General features: G+C 43.8%; 1 protein-coding gene across 1 annotated transcript in view; it reads right to left on the reverse strand.

Moving 5' to 3' along the window:
• The window catches only part of PCNX2 (pecanex 2), a 213,885-nt gene that overhangs the window by 37,492 nt on the left and 155,421 nt on the right, over window positions 1-20,972 (reverse strand). The window contains exon 24 of the mRNA XM_045537011.1: window positions 2,819-2,877. Within this exon, the coding sequence (XP_045392967.1) occupies window positions 2,819-2,877 (59 nt within the window). The remainder of the gene's footprint in view (window positions 1-2,818; window positions 2,878-20,972) is intronic.

The following is a 20,972-nucleotide window of genomic DNA, read 5'->3' on the forward strand; positions in this document are numbered from 1 at the left end:
CCATAGCTCATAAAGTTTTCTTAAGAGAAATGTTGTTTTCAAGAACATATCCAACAAGTAACTCAAGAGTTTGTTTTTTTAAATCAAAGTCATTGAGGTATAATTTACAGACATTAAACAGCATCAATTTATATAAATGTATTATATAATGACTAGTATTATATGTCACATACAAATATACATTATTATATATTATAGTATATATTACATATACATATGTAAATTATATTTAGTATATTTAAATTGATGCTATTTGTTTATAAATTATATATATGTAAATAAAACTCAGGTGTACTGAAGAATAATTTATGCAGGGTGAAATGCATCCATTTTAGTGTACTACTCTATGAGTCTTGAAAAATACATTTGGTGATGTAACCACCACTTATTAATAGAACAATGCATTCATCTGCTGTTGTATGTATCAGTTTGCTCCGTTTTGTCATTGAGTAGCGTTCCTCTGCATGCATGGACTACAATTTGTTTATCCGTTTATCAGGTGAAGGATGGTTGGGTTGTTTCCAGTTTTGGTAACTGCACATAGCCATGAACAGGAGTTTGTGTGGATGTGACTATTCAGTTCTCCTAAGTAAACACTTGGGAGTGGGACTGCTACTCTCCAAAGTGGCTGGACCATTTTTGCATCTCCCCGGCAGCGATGGAGAGTTCCAGTTCTGCATCCTCACTAGGACTTGCTGTTGCCCATTGTTGCTTGTTTAACTTTGGCCACTCCAGCGGGGGGCACGATGACACCCGGGGAAGGGTGCAGGAGGAAGCAGCAAAGGAGACGGAGCAACAGAATACCTGCTTCACAACGGAAGGCCAGGGATGTGTGCTGGGGGAGGGTGGAACTGGAAGAGTGTGGTGCATTTCCCGGACTCCTCTCCCTCCCTCTGTGGGATCTCTCCAGGTGAGGGCTATCAGCTTTTTAAAAGAGAAGGTTGCATGAACTGGGATGCTTTCCTGGTCTGAGGTCCTATGCGTGGAGCAGGTTCTGGGATGGACTAGAAGCCAAGTTTACCTTCACTTTTATTTTAGGAGTAGCTTTTCTTTGTGGGGAAATTATGGCTCTGGAAAGCCCGAGAGGCATAGAGTTGTCCCAAAGAGGACGCATCTAAAGCAAACTCAAGGTTTCCCTTCCAGGTTGTCTCCTGGAGAGGAAACAGAGATTCAGGGAGGACAGAGATAAAGACTGCAGACCTGACCAAGTGCCCTGCTTGGTGCCCATGGGAACTGGGGCACGATGGGCCGCTACAGGAAGGTGACGATGCCTCCAGTGCACTTATGTAAGGAGGAGCACCAATCTGTCTCTAAGAAACTTATAGGATCACTATCAGATTATGAACATCCTTGCTGGGCATTTAGGACATTTAAAAGCTGAAGACTTTTGAAATTAGTGCATTTATAAGCTAATTATGATTAAAGGAAAGAAACTGTTCTTTGGGCTGGGTCGTGCCACACGATCTAAGCAAGTATCTGTATGCTTCATCTTCTAGCCTACGAAGCCTGCTTGACCTGCCCTTACGTTCATTTGCTGCGATGCATCAGCAGGCATACCCGGGACACTGCAGATTACTGTCGGTCTCTGCCACTTTTCAAGGAAAGACCTGAATGAGGGACTCAGCCTTTGTTTAATTGTTCAAACTGTTCGATGTTTAAATAAAACAAAACAATGAAAATCACTAAAAGTAGAGATTTGCCTCAGGGCATCTTCTAAGAACATCTTGACCACACATCTGCATAATTAGATTAAAATGAGACAGCAATTATGATTAACAGCTCGATGTGCTTGTGAAACTGTCCCTATGCCTGATACCCTCTGTTCTGCCATGTCACAGAGTCCCACAGCTGCACAGCAGAGATACCTGTGCCCCCTCCATCATCCTCCCCAACCCCCTTCTACTGACATAAAGTTCAACAACAAAAAAAAAGCCTGTCTCTCCAGGTATCTTCAAATTTCAAATTAATTATGTATATGCAATTCAAATACAGATAATGAGCATGGTACAATTCTTCCTAGATAAAATTTGGGCAGAAAGGAGAGAGTGAAATGGACAAAAATAGAGAACAGGTAAAATTTGCATTCTGATATGAGGAAGGAAGAGAGAGACTGGTTAAAAATGAGACGGATTATGGAAAGAAAAAAAGCAAAAACAATTTTCTAGCAGGTGAATCCTCCCCCATCTTAAAGTTGAGCAAGGTTTCTGAAGGCTTCTAGATCCCAGATCCCGGAATGGTTTGCCTTTAAGAACATTACAATGCTGATGTTTTTCCAAATAATTTTGTTTTTCTAAAAGACCAATCCCAAGGTTTATAGTCTGCGTTTGATGTTTACCATACACGAACTAAAATGTCTTGATTAACAGACTTATGCAATACTGAACAAGTACCTAATCAATTCTAAATAATGAAGGCATGCATTTCCAAACCAAATCAGGATGCGTGATCAGTCTGCTTGCAGTTTTATTCTGTAGTCAGCATATTAACCAAGACGTGCATTGTCTCCACACTAATTTCAAAAAGTGAGTACTTAATTCCCTGTTTTTTGGAATCCATCCATGTCAGGGGTCCCCAAACCTATGGTGAGTTGAATAATTATTTCATTGTATATTACCATGTAATAATAATAAAGTGCACAATAAATGTAATGCACTTGAATCATCCCCAAACATCTCCCTGTCGCCCTCTGCCCCACCACTTCCCATATGGAAAAATCGTCTTCCATGACAACGGTCCCTGGCGCCAAAAAGGTTGGGGACCACTGATCTATGTAACAACGTAAAGAGTCTAAGAAGAGGGAAGAAGGAGATCTTCTTACCTGGATCCCTTTCGATTTGGACTGCCAGTCTTGTGTTGGAATTATCCACTCGCCTTGTACTAAAAGAGGCCACAAAAGGGTAAAAGGTCACTATTAGATCCCTGCAAGTGAGAGAGGTGAGGGAGCTGGTTTACCAGCAGCCTGAGTAGGAAATGCAGAGCAGGCAGAGCCCATGGATTACGGCGATTGCTCCAATGTGACAATATTGCAGGAAGAGAAGAGTCTCATGACAAGAAAGAGAGGGCAAAGTACAAGGAGTAGGTGGAGGGGAGAAATGAGTAGTTCTCTGATTTGGGGAGAACAGCCTTGTATCTTAATCGATCTTCAGCACCAGATCCACAAAATAAAAGCAAGTATTTGAACTGCCAATCGAATGCCACTCACTTTCAGAACTCAGGAAAATGTGCACATAGGTACCTTTCTTTTCAAATTGACTCCCCCCAAATTGTGGCGAGCAGTCAACATCTCCACCGCCTGCTTTCAAGGGTTGGGTATGTCCTTTAGATCTTTCTCGGGTGGAACCATGAGAATAAAAACAGCTGTTACAAATTTAGGAGAATACAAGATTGTCTGCAGCCATGCTAACCAGTGGCCCCCAGAACCAGTTTTGAACCAGTTCAATCATACCTCACCTGTTTTTGTAAGGCAGGTGGTCCACGACAACCCCTGCTGCTGGGAGTCAGCTTGGGAGGGACAGGCTCACTGCAGACGTCTCAGGGGCAACCAACCAATCAGCAACCACCTCCCAAGTAACCTCCTACACAGATGCTGTCAATCCACGTGTGCCCCTGACACTCACCAGTCTTTTAACTCCACACATCCTCAGAACCCTTTACAAGCGCAATAATCCTCTCTGCTCAGACACTGCGCCTGCCCTGCTTTGTCTTTTCGTTTCAGATATCAAGTGGTGGTCTCATCCCCCTTTGAAGGACGAAATACGAAATCGATGTCAAGCCTATGAAACTGATGATGGTCAACTGTGTACGTCTTGCAAAAATGGCTTCATATGGTTAAATCTGAGATATCAGCCATGAAGAAAGGGTTTTCACTAGAAATATACCAGCAATGAACATAGGGCTTACGTAAAGATTTGGATAGAATGAAGGTCCCACTGACACCTGTGAAAAGATTGGTCTGGAACACACCTGGCCCTGCCTTTGCCATCACTCTACCCTTTGCTTCCTACGCTTCAACCATGTTGGCCTTTTTCCACCTCTTCATCATGCCCCTTTCCCGCCAGCCCTCCGTCCCCTGTATTTTTTGCAACTGCTGTTCCCTCTACTCAGGGTACTAGCTTTCCATGCCCACTCATTTCTCATTGACTCGCTTATGCTTCAAGCCTGTTCAAGCATTGCGTTCTCAGGGAGGCTTCCCCGGCCCTAGCCGTGGGTGAGATCCCTTTGACACACGCTCTTTCCACACCATACCTCTCCTTCGGAGAGCCTGTCACGGCTGACAGTAGTGATGATGATGATGGCTAACATTTACGTAGCATTTGCTTGCCTCATGCACCTGCTCTATTAACTCATTATATCCTCACAACCATCCTTGGAGGTAGGTACCATTATTATACCCATTCTCACAGAGGAACAGAGAGATTAAGTAAGGGACTGAAGGTCACAGATTTAACAGGTGGTGGGGCCAGAATTGGACCCAGGTAGGCTGGCTCTGAAGCCTCTACCTGACACCACATCATACATCTCTGTGTGGTTATGTGATCACACCCACCTCTTACACCACACCCCACGTAACACCCCTAGCATCCAGTAGTCACTCAATAAATATTTGTAGAATAAATGAACGAATGAATAGTTAAACACAAGCTCCTTCTGAAGTTTTTGCTCTCACCGTATCTGCTAAGAAGAAAGGACACTAGCTGTCACCTGCTGTTGCACGTTGGCTTATGTTTAAACAAGATCCTTGACCTACTCAGTGTGATTTAATAAATGACAAACACTTGTCAGCAATGGTGCTTAAGAACAAATCTCAGAATGCAGACTTCTGTGAATCTGTCTCTTGGGAATCCAAACAGATAAAAAGATTATTTGGGTGGGACTGTAATTTGAATAAATAAAAAGGTTTGTCTTCAGAAAAAAATAGTATTATTTTTTCCCCTTGTATGTCTCAGACATTTGAGAACCAGCTAGGCAAGACCTTGTTTGAGCTTTGTGGGATGGATTCTCTGGATGGGTCGGAGAGAAGGAATATTCTGTTACATCTCAGAAAAGCTGTTAACCCCAGCATGCTGTTCTATTAATATACTATGGCTTCAGTTTTCCTTCTAAATACTCCCATAGAAGCTTGGAAAAATAAAACATCCCAGAGTGTCAGAAAAATAAAGCAAACAGCAAAGTTCTTTCTAATGAAGGCTGAAATCCCAGATCTGCATAGTTAGTCCCTAAATGGAGTTTTAATTTCACCTTAAGACCTGGGACAAATGGAATTTTCATCAGCAGAATAAACATTTTTTAAAGGAGGAAGGAGCCAAAAGAAAGTCATTTAGCAAACTCCTTAGGGAATTAAAACACCTTCTAAAACTATGTTCACTGGAAAGCTATCTTTGCAAAAGGCTATAGAATGCCCAGTGCTAAATTCTGATGAGCAATCACTAAGCTAAGCTGCCCTGTACCCCAGGGCGTCTTGGCTCTCCACCAACTCTCTAACAAGGTAGACCGTCAGCCATACTGGGTAATTTGAGCTTTTCTCTAGTGCTTTCCTCCAGTAAATTTCGTGCTTACCACGCAAAGGTGCTAATTAGCTCAGTAATTGGATTTCTGCCTTAACTGTCCTATTGCATGAACATCAACTGCTGCTCAAAGGGAAAACAGGGAATTGTATCTCACTCCCTAATCTCAGTGGGAGCACTCAATGCTGGTACATGCTAGGCGTGCATCTGCATGTATGCTCTTCTTGGCACGTGCCCGAAGTCACTTGGGGACAAAGCTGTCCTGAGCGCGACAGGCCAAGAGTCACATACTAGGTCTCTCCAGAGAAGCTGACTTACTGCAAAGCACCTCTCCTTTATGTTAATATGGAATACAGATAGCCAAGCTGGCTTCCTTCCTTCAAACGTGGCCTTCCCACCCCTGATCTGTCTCTCTAGGTCAAGCACTTTTTCACATGGTTTCATGTGAGCAACTTAAATAATTGAACAGCAATCTTCTTTAATGATACTGTTTCAAATTTCCTTTTGTCAGCACGCACAGACTATTTACGGTAGAAGTGGTATCATTTTTTGATGGGGAAATACGGCTGGCTGGAGTGAGAGGTTTGGTAGGAGTCTGCTCACGTGGCAAACCCAAGATGGAATTAATAATGGAATGTAAATCTATTCATGGGAAGGACAACTTTAAAGAAATCTGGACAATGAGAAGGCAGCCCTTTAGAGCGATTATATGTAGGTACAAATAAAAGGTGCATCTGGATTTGTTTCCACCTTTCGCTGTTGCTGCCACTAACAGACATACTAGTGCTTACAAAATCAGGGGTGCTCTGCTGGAGACACCAAAACCACACTCAGTAACCACATTGTCCTCAGACTACCTCAAGGTTAAGTTTTTGGGATTCTATGTAAACATATGTGTGTGATCACAGGCAGCCATATGGGCCCAATGAGGCAAGTCTCTTAGCTCCTAATGTTATGGTAAAAGTTTATTTCCTGAAAGTCTATTTAAGGCCGTGATGAAAGAATACCTCATTATACTGGTATCCACCGTATCATGTTGTTGTAATACTCACCATATGAATCCGCAGCAGAGAAAGCCAAGCATGAATAAGAAAAAGAATACATGTAGATTTGTTGTATTCTTCTGGAAAGATGCAATTAATGTACTTTTCCTTATTCTTCCACTTGGTACAACTAAAACTTTGGATTTTAGATATAATAAAAACACCTTCTGAAAGGTAAAGAGAAGATGACAGACCATCTAGGGATCATGGGATCCGCGGAAAAAACAATGCTGTAAGTTCAGTTCCTTTGTTTTTCTCTTTGCCTCATATATCCCAGAAACACCAACAGGACCAAAAGGAAAAATAAAAGCCTCAACTAAACACTGCTTTTTCTAGTCTAGGAGGCAGGAAAGGGGCAGCCTACCAAGAAATAAAACTGTTAAACAATAAGCTCTCTATAACAGCCAAACACCACAGAAAAAACTGTGGTCCCATGCCCACCCACACCTGAGTGGGGAACCTAGAGTTCTTCCCTTGCCAGGCAGTAATAAGGTGCCCCTTCACTTCCTGCTGGGATGGTATTAGAAGAGACTTAGTAAAGAGAGACTTAGTAAAGAGTTCATAGTTTCATCCCTCCACCAAGTAATAACAAGGAACCTCAGCCCGCATTCTCAGGAGTCAGTAGAGGGTAAGTAGGGAACCCAGACTTCAACCCCATCTGGAAGTAACAAAGCATCAGCCCCCTTTCTCCTGCCAGAGTGGTGTCAGAAAAGCAAGCTGAAATAAAAGTGTAAATATTATCCAGAGTCTTGTAACATAATACTCAAAATGTTCAGATTTCAATAGAAAATTACTTATCATAATAAGAAACAAGAAGATCTGAAAATGAATAAAAAAAGATGATACATGCCAACATTTAGACAATAATGACAAAGATTTTAAATTGGCCATTCACAAAAACATTTCAATGAGCAATTAAGATTGCTAGAAATAAATGAAAAAAAATATACAGTCTCAGAAAATAAATAACTAAATAAAAGAAAAAGAAAAAAAGAAAGCCTCAGCAAAGGAGTAGAAGATATAAAGAAGAACCAAACAGAAATTGTGTAAGTGGAAAATACAATAAACAAAATTTAAAAACTCAATGGAAAGTGTCAACGACAGAATGAATGGGATAGAAAAAAAAATCACTGAACTGGAAGACAGAATGATAGATTACTGTTCACAATCTGAACAAAAGAGAGAAAATAGACTGAAGAAAAAATTAGCAGAGTCTCTGAGACCTGTGGGACTATAATAAAAGACTGAATATCAGAGTCCCATAAAGGGAAGAGAAATTGAAGATAAACTCAAAGAAATTCATATCTAGACACATATAAACAAGTTTCTAAAAACTAAAGACAAAGAAAAACTCTGAAAGCAGCAAGAGGGAAACAATATCTTACCCACAGAGGCAAAAATTTGAATGATTGTAGATTTCTTATTAGAAATTGTGGAAGTGAGGAAGAAATGGCACAACTTTTTTTTTTTTTATTCTTTTTTTTAGTGCTGAAAGATTTGTCAACACAGAATCTCATATCCAGTGAAAATACCCTCTGGAATGAAGAAGAAATCAAGACATTCTCAAATGAAGGAAAACTAAGAAAATTTATCAACAGGAGATCTACCCTAAAATAATAGGCAAAGGAAGTTCAAAATAAAAAAATGAACCCTGGAACATCAGGAAGGAAGAAAGAACATGATGAGCAAAAATACAAGTAAATATAATAGCTATCCCTTCTTGTCATGGACCTTCTAAATTATATTTGATGGTTGAAGCAAAAATTATATACATCCATACCTTGGAACTACTCAGTGATATAACGGAACAAACTATTGATGCATCCAACAATCTGGATGAATCTCCACTGAATTATGTTGAATGAAAACACTCAATCCCAAAAGGTTAAATACTGTATGGTTCCATTTATATAACATTCTTGCAATGACAAAATTATGGAGATGGACAACAGATTAGAGGTTGACAGGAGTTTAGAAGGGGGTGGGGGCAGGAAGGAAGTGTGTGCGCCTATAAAAGGCAACAGGAAGGATCTCCGTGGTGACGGAAATGTTCTGCATCTTGAACGTATCAACATCAATATCCAAGTTGTGATAGTTTTGCAAAATGTTACCATTGGGGGAAACTAGTAAAGCGTATGTGGGCTCTGTCTGTATTATTTATTTCAACTGTATGTGAATCTACAATTAGCTAAGAGAAGGTTTAATTTAGAAAAATTTGCATAACTAATAGCAGGCCTGCATTTGTTGACTACTGTGCATTCACATGCAATTCTTAGCTCTGATTCTACACTTGCTTATGCCTCACATTAGGATTGCTTCTCTCATTTCAGCCTAAAAATCCAAGACTATTCAACATTTCAAATACAGGGTACGAAGTCCGACTCTTCATTCACTGGAAAGTCATAAATATTTCGGGAGTGAAAAGTATTTCTTCTTTTTCAGCAAGTGCAACTAATAAAAATAGTAATAAAAAAAAAGTCCCAGTTGCATATGGTTGGGTGAAGAGTCAGCCAAATGGGGAACTGAATGAATGGAGAGGGCAGAGGATGATAACTGATACATAAGGATGAAATTATCAGGGTGCTGCTGGGTTTCTCCCCCAAGTTCAATTTGACTGATTTAAGGTTTATGATTTTGGGTGTCGTATTGCTCTGGGAAAAACAGGTCCAATGTCATTTATTTGAGTGCTTCATTTAGGGTTGTGGGTGAAACTTCTGGTGGGGGTGAAAACACATTTGTTTTATTGAGTAGTTACCTGTGCTGTACACAGAATTTGGACCAAGATGAAGCAGGCTTTTGGTATGTATTTCCCCACACAGCAAAAAGAAACTGAAATCCCTGGCAAGGGAACTGCAGTCATTTGTGCAGTGACACACTCTTCTGTGATGAGCTAACTCAGGTCCTTTAGTTTTTCAGGGCCACTTGTCTCAGAAGAGGCAGCAACCTGAGAAATCACATTGTCTGAACGTAATGCCCATTATACTGGGTGCAGTTTTGTAGCTGAAGAATGTGGCATTTAATAAAATCACACCAGCAATGTTTTGCACGAAGAGGGACTTCACTTTTCCTTTGCTGTTTCTTCTACTCCCAAAGTGTAACACTGTACTTTGCTCGTGTTAAATCTTAAAATCTGTTGCAAAATCAAATCTCACTAAAATTATACTATACTCCTCATTCTACAATCACCTTGAGGCCCCTTGTCAAATCACTCACACCTTGACTAAACTCATAAATGAAGAAATGTATTATATGCAAATTTGACATTTCATGTTTGCAAAATAATTTGGCCAGGAAACATGATATTAATATCAACTATAAGGGAGGGAAGGCAAGAATAAACCTGAAACTTTAAGTCAACAAACATGATTTCTACCTATCAGGTATAATGTACACTACTTGGGAGATGGCTACACTAAAAGTCTTGACTTTACCAATGTACAATTCATCCATGTACCAAAAAATCACTTGCACCCCCTAAATCTACTGAAATAAAAAAAAATGATTTCTGTTTCTAACTTGGTTTATGATGTATTAAATTATCTGAGGGGTGTAAAGGAGAGAATCACCTCATTTTTCTGATCCCCAGTTTTCTGAATGTATAAAATGGCAAATAAAACATAGCACAGGGCTTTTGGTAGGAAATTAAAATACAGAGCCTCACTGTGACTGCCTGCTGCAAACTAAACAGAGTGATCACTTTGGCCTTGTCACAGGCCAGTCACCCCAGGCAAGGGGGAGTGACAGAGTGAATAGAAACTAGTTTTGCTGTCGCTGCATCAGCACATCTGGGTACAGATTTTCTTTTAGGGAGAAAAAATGAATCATATTTTTTATTCTGACAATATTTTACATTGGTTTTCAAATTGCGTTTTTCAAATACTGAAATAGGTTGTGTCAAATCTTGGCTCTGGGAGCACAGGAACGAAAGTCAACAGAACATTAGTTCATGGATCTCTCCCAACCATCCTCCACCCTCACCAGCTTTTCCCAAAATGGGAACTTTGAAAATGGTGAAAAAACATCCTCAGAGGCTTCCCCAGTGGCTTTTGTTTATCCATGATAACTTTAGAAAGTGAGCGTTCTATCATTCTGGACTGCTCTTAAAATTAAGCTTTCTAAAAACTTCATTTTCTACCCAAACAATTTTCTTTGATATGCAACTTTCTTTCCTTCCTTTCCCCCAAAATTCAATGCATGCCTCTCTCACAAAGTCTTTCCTGAATACAGGAAAATAAGCTCCAACTATGCAACCTCTAAAACAAATAACAATAATTTTAAAAAGCAACCTACTAAAGATATTACAAAAGCTAAAAGGGATAGAAGACATAAAATTGCCCTTATTTTTATAGGGTCATTTTTTTTCCTAATTCTCACGTATGTGATTATTTTTACATTACTGGTCATTTTTCATTTAAAAAAAATCACAAAGAGGAGCATCTGTCTACTTAACTGAGTTTGCAGACAGAGCGGAGCACAGCAATCCGTAGGTGCAAGAGTATTTCAGACCCTACAGAGTGGGGATGAGGCCAGAATGTTTCCAAAGTGACGAGAAAAACAAAAAGAGAATGGCCTCCTATGCTCACATTATACATTAATTCCACTAATGAGTCAAGACTGCTGTGTACCAAGAAGCAGTAACTAGTATATGTAAAGCCTGGGCAAGGTCTTTGCTTTCAATAAAGTAGGATTAAAGTCAGTCTCGGAAATACGCTCAGAGTAACAAGATGAAACAGGCCCCACATGATTTCCAAAATCCTATGGAATGAGTTTTAACACAGAGCCTCAAATGCAAAAGTCCCTCGGTCCCCAAAGCGGTCTTCTGTTAATAAGGCGGAGAATGAGGACACACCACGGCGTGGCCTGTAACACTCACTTTGAATACCAGCCAATCTCGGGGAAGACGTTTTAATTAGAAGTGCTCAGGGCTCCTGGCCTTGGGGAGGGAACCCGCACTGTCCACATGCCTCCAATCTGCCTGAGAAATCTCCCGCATCACGTGTGTTTGAGCTACATCGTAAAAGGGTTTAAGACAATGTAGATTTAAAAACTGCATATGTCCTGCCTTCCTTTGTTTAGAATAAATCAGTCTCATCGCCAACACGTTCCTAAGAGCTGCAGAGGCTGAGGACTCTCCTCCTCTCCTTTGCTGTGATGATTCAGAACCGGGCTCTGCCCTCCTGCTGCACGAGCCCCACACTCCTCGCAGCCATCCATCAACCTGAATCAGTCGCAAAGCCTTGCTTCTGGGTGACCTTGAGGAGTCAGCAGCCCCAGACAGCTGGGAAGCAGCTGAGCACGTCTGACTCCTTCCTGCCGCCTCAGCCTGCTTCGCTACTCTGCACTTTTCAAATGCTGTAACGCTCAGCAAAATGTAACGGGACCCTGGGTAAGATTATGCAGCACAGCACAATGTATAATAAGCTCAAACCGGTGCTGTTTGAGAAATTCAACACACTGGAGTTCCTCAAAAGCGTCATCTTTCTGGAATAGATCTGCATAATAGCTCATCTCCACACCTCAAGTGTCAAACCTCATGCATGAGAGTTTTCTCGTCCGTCAGCAAAGCAGTGGGATGGGGCCAAGCTCCTCGTTTAGTGTCTGAGAAGCAACAGCACTCAGACACAGACCTGGAATTCCAGCTGGGGGAATCCGAGGCAGGGAAGTGAAGAGGAAGGACTGGCCTAAGTCACATAGGGCATGTCAGCGTCAGAGCTGGCCCTGGAGGACAACATGAGACGCCAGGCCCCTTCTCGGGCCTTCTAGACTGCTTAGATCCACAGAATTATGGCCATGAAGGTCTATCTTTGTGCCTAACTCCCTCAAAGTAAAAGGTATGAAAGAAGGATTCCTTTGATAAAAGCCATCACTTACTTGCTTTTACTAGGAGTCTTTTGATTTCAAATGACAGAAAATACAACTCAGAATGGTTTAAGCAAAATTCAAAATTCAGTGGCTCATGAAGCCACAAGGTCCTTTGGAGCCCAGGTGGACTCAGGGGCTAGTGTGGTATCATCAGGATCACTCTCTGTGCCCCTTGCCCTTGCCTTCCTCCGCCTTTGCTGTGTTCTCAGGTCAGGTCTCGCTGCTTCGTGCTGACAAAAGGGCTGCCAGCAGCATCAAGCTTGCATCCCACACCACTGGGTCCAGGGGGAAAGCGGAAATTCCCCTTCCCTGCAGGTCTCCCACCCCTCAAAGTCCAGGACTCCCTCTGGCCAAGCAGAAAGAACAGATCTCTGGACACTGGGTTCCATACCTTTGCTTTGCTTTTGGTCTGCGGTTTTGGCCCTGGTGGCCACGGTCTTATCTCTTGCTTGCCTGTGGCCTAATGTGTCTTCCCAGAGTAAAATGAAACACGAGGCGGGTACAGAATTGCTGTCAGTTCACAGACCCGGCCCGTACGTGCTGAGACGCTTGGCTGGGATTTACTGACTGACTCTTGAGCTCCTTTTGGGCTCCTCAAGACTGAAGTCTGTCTGGACACCCCCATTTCATCATCTGTAACTACGATTTTTTCTCGCTGGTTTCTCCCTACTTCTGTTTCTTTTGGAAATCTCAAGACTTGGTCTAGGTGCCTACCTGGGCCCTGCCTATCAGTCCTGGGACTCACTGTTTCCGCAAACACGGTCCTGCGGTGGTTAGTCCTGAAATGAGTCTCTTTCATCTAGACACACACACACACACACACACACACACACACACACACGCACACACACACACACACATGCATGCATCCCTTTGGGCTTCTATAATGACTGTACTATAGACTGGGTGGGCATGGCTCACAAACAACACGCATGTATTGCTCAAGCTCTGGAGGCTGGAAGTCTGGGATCAGGGAGCCAGTGTGCTCAGGCTTGGGTGAGGGCCTCTTCCAGGCATGGAGGAGAAAGGGCTGGAGAGCTCTCTAAGGCCCCTTTTATAACGGCACTAATCCCATTCATGAGGGCTCCACCCTCATGACCTTTTCACACCCCAAGGGCCCCACCTCCTAATCCTATCACCCCAGTGGGTTAGGATTTCAACATATGAATTTGGGGAGAAGACAAACATTCATTCCATTGCAATCTTCAAGGCGACGTTCATGCAATTTTACATTGCTCAAAACTCACATTTCTAGATGCATCCAGACGACTCTGGGTCCCTTTTGGGGAGGAGGGTTCCGGAAGACCTCTCATTAGCTTCCAGTTAAAGCGAGAGCATTTTTTGATCCCTTTCACAGATAGGGGAAGTTATTTAACACCCTAGAAAATCAAGGGCAAGTGGTGGCCTTAAACAAGAATTTCTCGAATCATGCATTTAAAAAGAAAATTGCATCCGAATTAATTAGCTCGACTGCCTTTCTGGGCCTGAGACTGTAGCCAGGACCTCAGAGGGTCACTCGTTTTCCAGGAGTGTCACTGAGGCCTCATTCCTGCTCTCACACCTCCCTGCTGGGGTCTGAAGCTGCTGAGAGCCAGGCCAGGCACACAGAGGAGCATCAGGAAGCCCCGCTTCAGCGACAGGAAAAGACAAGCTTGCGAGCTGCTGACTTGCTCAGACCTTGCAAAGTGGCCCTCGGCACGCCCTCCTGCAGCCTGAAGAGGGGGACTCCATGCTTCTGAGCTCTGAGCCTTTTGGGGTCCAGCCTCCACAACATCACAAGTGTGAAAGCTCAGCCTGGTGACCGTAGGAGAGTCTGGGAAGTTGTGTTGCTGCTTTGACCCGTCCAAGCGCACTGAGCCAGTGGCCCCGGGGCTCTGGGCTGGGACCGCCTTCCCTTCCAGACAGTCCCCTGGCCACACGGGGCCCTTGTGGCTTGCGATGGCACCTCCCTTTCAACACTGTTGTGGACAAGCCCTTTAACTGTGTCTCTGACTCTGTGTGTGTGGGGTGTGTGGCATCTGAGAGGTTTCAGGACACGATGGAAGGTGTGTAGGGCCTGGGATAGGAACAGACCCGGGTTAATATCCTGGCTCAGCCGCTCTCCTGCTCTGTGACCTTGGGCAAGTCATTGAACTTCCCTGAGTCTCCTTCTTCTGATCTGTCAAATGAGAAAAATGAAACTCTGCTTCCAGAGTGGGTGTAGGGACTAGAATGCATATTGCAGAGAAGACGGGCAGATGTTCAATGAATACAAAGAGATGAGTATCGTTATTGCTACTGCTGCTTTGCTGCTGCTACCTTTGTTATTATCATCAATAATCATAGATCCAGGGCCTAACACACTCCTCAGTATGGGTCCGAAAGCTCTAATAGACTTAAGATGCCTGATAAAGGAGCTGCATGACATTTATCTCAGCAGTAACTAAAACCAGCCATCAAGCAAACACACATGTGTTGAATCCTTTGCCAGGGTATAGCCAGGCACCTGTGAATATACCCAGATAAATTATGGGGTAACTTAACCGCATGTCGAAATATGTACATCCCCTCCCTGCATAACTTTAAAGGGAGGGCAAATTTTAATTGTAGGGCTGCATTTTAATATTCCTCCATAAATCATAATGAGCTGCCTGCTTTGTACTTAAGGAAAAAAAATGCCTTTTGAGAAGGTAAATGCTTTGTACAATGATTTTACAAACCACCCTTAAAATAGCTTAGTAGGTGGAAGACATCCAGCAAAATGCATTTAGAAAAAGAATAAAGTGTGAAAGTTGAGCACTTCTTTCTTCCACTGCCCTAACCAAGCCAGGCATCCCTGGCTCCATCCTGTTCACCGTCATTAACACAGCATGAATGAGGACCTAGGTGGGGACAGGTGGGGACAGGTAGTCCCATCTGCAGCCAAGGTGAGGAGGCTGCAGAGATGAGGAATGACATGGAAACCGAGCCCCCTGGGCTGGCATGCTGACTTCAAACCAATGCAATGAGAGTTGAGAGGGAAATGTACATTTCTTATTTTCCGTAAATCACGCACACACACACACACACACACACAAGACTGGGATGATAAAGACTTGGCTCGGCCAAGTTTGCAAAATAACTGAGATTTTTTTAGATTTTAAAAGACATAGATGAGAGCAGAACATTTGGTTCATGGAAGTCACAGGTCCTTCTACTGAGAGCTGACTAGATGACATCTGGAGCAGGTAATAAAGTCGGGGCTAAGGGCGGGAGGGTTGGGGACAACCTGGTAAACATCTGAGTGAGGGCGACTAGGATTCCCAAGGACGGGACCGTGGGAGTCTGTGCCTTCACACAGGGAAGGGGGCGGCAGAGGAAGGAGAGCTGCCTGCAGACCGGTGACGAATGGCGGGGGTAGGAAGCAGCCCCCCTGCGCTAGGTCGCCCCAGGATCTGCAGGTGTACCCAGGTGGTTGTGGCATCCAGGTGACAACACGAGGAGCAGATTCAGGGACTGCTCCAGCAGGAGGGAGGAGAAGAGGAATGACGCCCTTTCCTGGACAGTACAGAGGGGACATGGTGACTCCTAGGAGTCCGTGCTACCCTCACGTCTGTGTCACCAACCCAAGAAAGGGCTGGAAAATAACACAGTGAGACTCGTGAGAGCTCACTGAGACTAGTTGAAATATTTAGACCATATATTTTATTGCTGGACAAACCACAAAACAGCAGCAATCGGAGAGCCTGTTATTGCACTAAGGCAGGTACGATGCTCGAAGCACAGAGCTGAGGCTCTGGCTGAAATCAACACAGGGCCTGACGGGAGAACTAATATCTATGGGGCATCTCACAGGTGGGACACGATCTATATGCGTGTCATTCACTGGCTGATAATGACTGTGTTCTGCCATTTCCGAGAGGACTTTACGGAGGTCACAAGTATATCTAAAATATGTCTGGTCACAACTGCATTAGAAGTTGAATGAGAAAAGATAGACATATAGGGAAGGAGAACAAAATGAGGCCAAAGTGTAAGTGTTGTTACACATAGAAATGACCTACACATTTACCACAGTGAACCAAGCCTCACGCAGCATCTGTGACTTCTGGAAAGCACAGAGAAATGGTCATCCCATTTTACAGATGAGTGAACTGAGGCTCACAGGCTGAGCCATTCCCCCAACACCTTACCAAGCATGTAAGCTGGGATTTAGTCATGGTTTGACCACAAAGCTTGTGCTTTCTTATGTTCTATCACAGCCTCCGGAAGAGCTTAGGATTGAGTAGAGCTGACTGTCTTCCTGCTGCCAGGGCAGGTCCAAAGATAGAGCATGCAGACCATTTGCATAGCATGATTCCAGCTGTCAAAGGCTGGCACGGTACACTCACATAGATGGTGCTTAATCCACATGTATTGTAGAGGGTAATCGCAGAACAATGGACGTAATATTTTAAAATCAATCTAGAGAGTATCCTAGAAATGTAACAACCATGAAAGCTATATTTTCCTTTCGGCTAGCTCTTTGATGTCTCTATGAATTTTATAGAAGATTTTTGACATATCAAAACAAAACCACTGTTAATAGGAGTTTTCATTCTTTCAGGATGCTGAAAATAGTCAACTCCTTTAGGACAAAGATGTTGCTACGATAACTAGGCACACGCGCCATATGCTTTCTGGCTTAAACATTTGTTTCATGTTAACGACAAAGTTTGGTTATTTAGCGAATGTTTATATACAGAGAGAAGGATGATAAGTCATAATATCAGAATGTGTTTCTAAAGCTTTCTAGAATCCTCTGACACAGGGGATGTATTGATATAAACCCAAAGCACTATTATTACAGTGCATTTGCCTGGAATTTAAATGGACATGCCAGGCAGAGCTCCTCAAGACAGATTTTAAAGACCTTATTAGGCAAGACCACTTCAGTTGAGTAGCGAACTTCCTAGCTCCAGCAAATGCAGACCCAGATTGAGATTATTTTTCCCTCTGACATAATATCGTTGGGCTTAATTCATCTAAGAAATATTTATAGAACACCTACTCTGTGCAGGGCTCCATAGGGACACAAAGGTGAAAAATAAATGAGTTCAGAATTGAAGGTGCATACAGGCTACACCAATCCTGGGTGGCATGTACTGAAGGCCACCGTAACAAATTTATTTTCCAAAGGTGACTGCTACAATACCTCTCATCCCACAAGTTCCTGAACCTTACCACTTACCCATCCAGAGGTAGAGTATAATTGCCCTCCCTTTGAGTCTGGGTGAGTATGTGAGTTGCTTGCAGACAACAGAATGAGACAGAATGGGTGCTGGGGAACTTCAGAGGCTGGGTCAGGAAAAGCAAGGTAACTTTCACTTTACTCACTAGGACATGGTGCTGGAATCCTGAAGCCGCCATGCTCTGACGAAGCCCAAGCTATCACTAAACTGCAGGCCACAAGGAGAGGTTCTGAGACCACATGAACAGGGAGAGAGACGTCCAGCTAGCTGTTCCAGTTCTCTGCTGTTTCCATCCCAGCCACCATCTGACTGCAACTGCCTTACAGACTCCAAATCACAGCCGCTCAGCCCAGCCCTCCCACATTCCTGACCCACAGAAACCATGAGATATAATAGTTTGTCGTTTTAAGGCGCTAAGGTTTGTGACATTTGTTATTTGGTAATAGATAACCAGAACATAAAGATAAATTATTACAGGAACTTAGGGAAAGGAAGAAAATTTCTAAATGGGGTGATCAGAGCACCTTCACGGCCGAGTTGTCATTGACGTTGGGCCTTACCAGGCAGGTGTGGATGGGAAATGGCAGGTAGAGAAAGGGAAGGTCGCTCTGTGTGAAGGGCACAATCCGAGGAAAGGCTGGGAATGAAAAACCCACAGCATGTGAGGTACAGGAAAGCATCATGGGAGATGGGCTGAACACTGAGAGTAAGAAGGGTCTATATCTGTGCTGTCCAATATGGTAGCCTCTCACCGCAGGCAGCTGTTTACATTTTAAAGAATTAACAGTAAATAGAATTGAAAATTCAGTTCATCAGTCAGATGAGCCACATTTCAAGAGCCATGGGGGCTGGTGGCCGCCACCCTGGACAGCACATGTTGCCACGTGGGGCAGCACAGACAGGGCATTGCCATCACCCAGAGCTTCTCACGGGACAGTGCTGGTCTGTGTGGCATTTCTCCTTGTTCCTGAGGCACAAACGAGGCACTACAGGCTTTTGAGAAGAGTGACATGCAGAGAGCTGTGTTTTAGGACAGCTACACTAGGGCCGTGTGTGGGTAGAGTGAGCGGGTTAGTCAGGAGGCTGGGGTAACAGGCAGGCAGGGGACACGCTGGTCGTCTGCCCCAGTGAAGCACAGAATCGGGTAACAAGAAGTCTGCAGGTTTCAGAACAGGCCAGCTGAGGGGAAAACCGACCAGCCATAGTCACCAGGTAGCTGGTGATTCACTTATCATTCCCTTAGAGTATTAAAATGGTTTCCTTATAGTGCAGGGCTCACTGGGAACCTGCAAAAAAACCAAAGTCAGCATTAAAAGACCTGAAATAAAACCCGAGGGACTGGAATGTAAGAGAGCAGGGGTGAAAAGGGACAGGAGGCCCGGGAGAAGGGACTGCAGGGGTCCCCCGACACATAGCCCAGGTTGGCGGTGGCAGTTCACTGTGGTGAACATGCCCACTAAGGCTCTGGAGGAGAGTGTCTTTTAGCCAACCCTGTCAAAGTAGTGCAACAACTAGTAAAAAAGTAAGCAGAATTAATTACACTAACTGAGTGCTCCTTTGGATCAGACCGAAAATAGCTAATTAGAAGAGCTACATATAAGCTCTTCAGAAAGAACACTAGAAATCATTAGTGTTTGAGATTAAAAAAACAAAACAAAACAGTTTACAATCGATAGAATGAGCTTTCCAGAGTGTTTGTGAGGATCCAGATGAGATTCCCTGCCGTTTCCTTTCCTGGTACCCACCACGCTGCTGTCCCGAATTCCATCCACTGATCTTTTAAGCAGACGGGCCACGGGATTCTGTGTTCTGATGCCTCCAGGAAAGGCAACAGCAGATCCTCAGCAGCCTGGGTTTTGTACCGAGAACTCTTTCCCCCAAGGGAACTGAAAAATTTCTTCCCCTCGGCTCCTTCAGAGACACCGAGCAAAGGGTGGACATCCTTGTACATACCCAGGGACCCTGAATCCAACCTGTGAAGATGTCAATCAAAGGTAGACAACCCCCTACACACGCACAACATAGTGCTAAATTGTGTTGTGTATTGATGAAAAGTATGGAACACAACGGAATGGGTTCTTTGTGAGACTGAATAGAGAAACATAACTCCTGTTCTAGATGCCTATATGTTTAAATAAGCCACATAAACTGACAATTCAGACGTAAATGTATCACCCTAAAAGGATGGCTGAATTTTGGGGTGAGAACACAAATAACAAACACACAACTCCTCCTGTGCAGGTATCCGGACGCCCCCTCCACACAATCTCTGCACAAGGGTTTCTCTTTTCCCATTTCCACTGCAGATGCTTAAAATCCTTCCTGACTCAACGGGGAAGTGTTTTGCTCAGATCAAATTGCCCCACGCCAGAAAGACTGATTCCCTATCTGAGAATAGGAGATAAAGAGGAACCTTTTGTACTGAGGACTGAGATTAAAATGTCTTGCACTTTCCTTCCCTGTACAGGTAAAAGCAGGAGAGAATGCCATCCTCTTATTTACAAGTCTTTGCGCTGTCCAGAAGTGTCACTTTCAGAGCTCCAAAAAGGTCTCCTTCAATTTCTTTCCGCTGAAAAACATCACAGACAAGCCAACGCGGGCAGTTTACCTTCACTCTCTGCCTCTGTAAATATGCCTGTCTCTTTAGACAAATGCAAAAGAGCAGCCTTGTGTATGTGTATATTTCAAGACAACTTTTATTGCAAAAAATCAACCTCTCTTAAAAGATGAGAAATCTTCCAGGAACACAAGGGACCCTCCTCCCAGTCCTCCTGGTCTCCCAGCACTGGCTGTCTCTAGTTTGGTTAGTTTTCCCTGGGGCACCTCGGAATGAGATTGCTGGAAGGAGACGCACCTCGCGTGGGTCAAGGTGCGACAGGGACTTCTTGGCAGAGCAGTCAGAGAATCATCATGTTAGCTCAGGCTCGTGTGGCCCTGTTCTATGAGCTTTATGTATAGTAACTTGTTTTCTCCTCACAACACGTCTATGAAGCAGGTCCTGTTATTTCATCCCCGATTTGCAAATGAGGAAAGAGAGGCTTGAGGTCAGCCGTGCTAAGCGGTAGAGGTGGGGCGTGAACCCAGGCAGGCTGGAGCCCAGGGCTGTGTTCCAGCCACGACACCATCCTCCCTGCATCAGAAGGATGTGCATTTTATAAACCATCTCACAGAGAAACAGGAAACCACAGATCTCCTAACTCAATGTTGGCCTCTGTGAGACGTAAAAATGGCACGTTGCGAAGTGCCAGAGCTCTGCAACCTACAAACACATTCTAGAGAAAGGACCAGGGCTCGGCTGGAGTGGCACAGGCATGGCTGGTAAAGCAGGGCAGAGCGGCCGTGGAACCAAGTGTCACCCCGCACACGGAGTGGCT

This window comes from Lemur catta, chromosome 25, assembly GCF_020740605.2.
Source record: "Lemur catta isolate mLemCat1 chromosome 25, mLemCat1.pri, whole genome shotgun sequence".
NCBI classification, from domain to species: Eukaryota; Metazoa; Chordata; class Mammalia; order Primates; family Lemuridae; genus Lemur; species Lemur catta.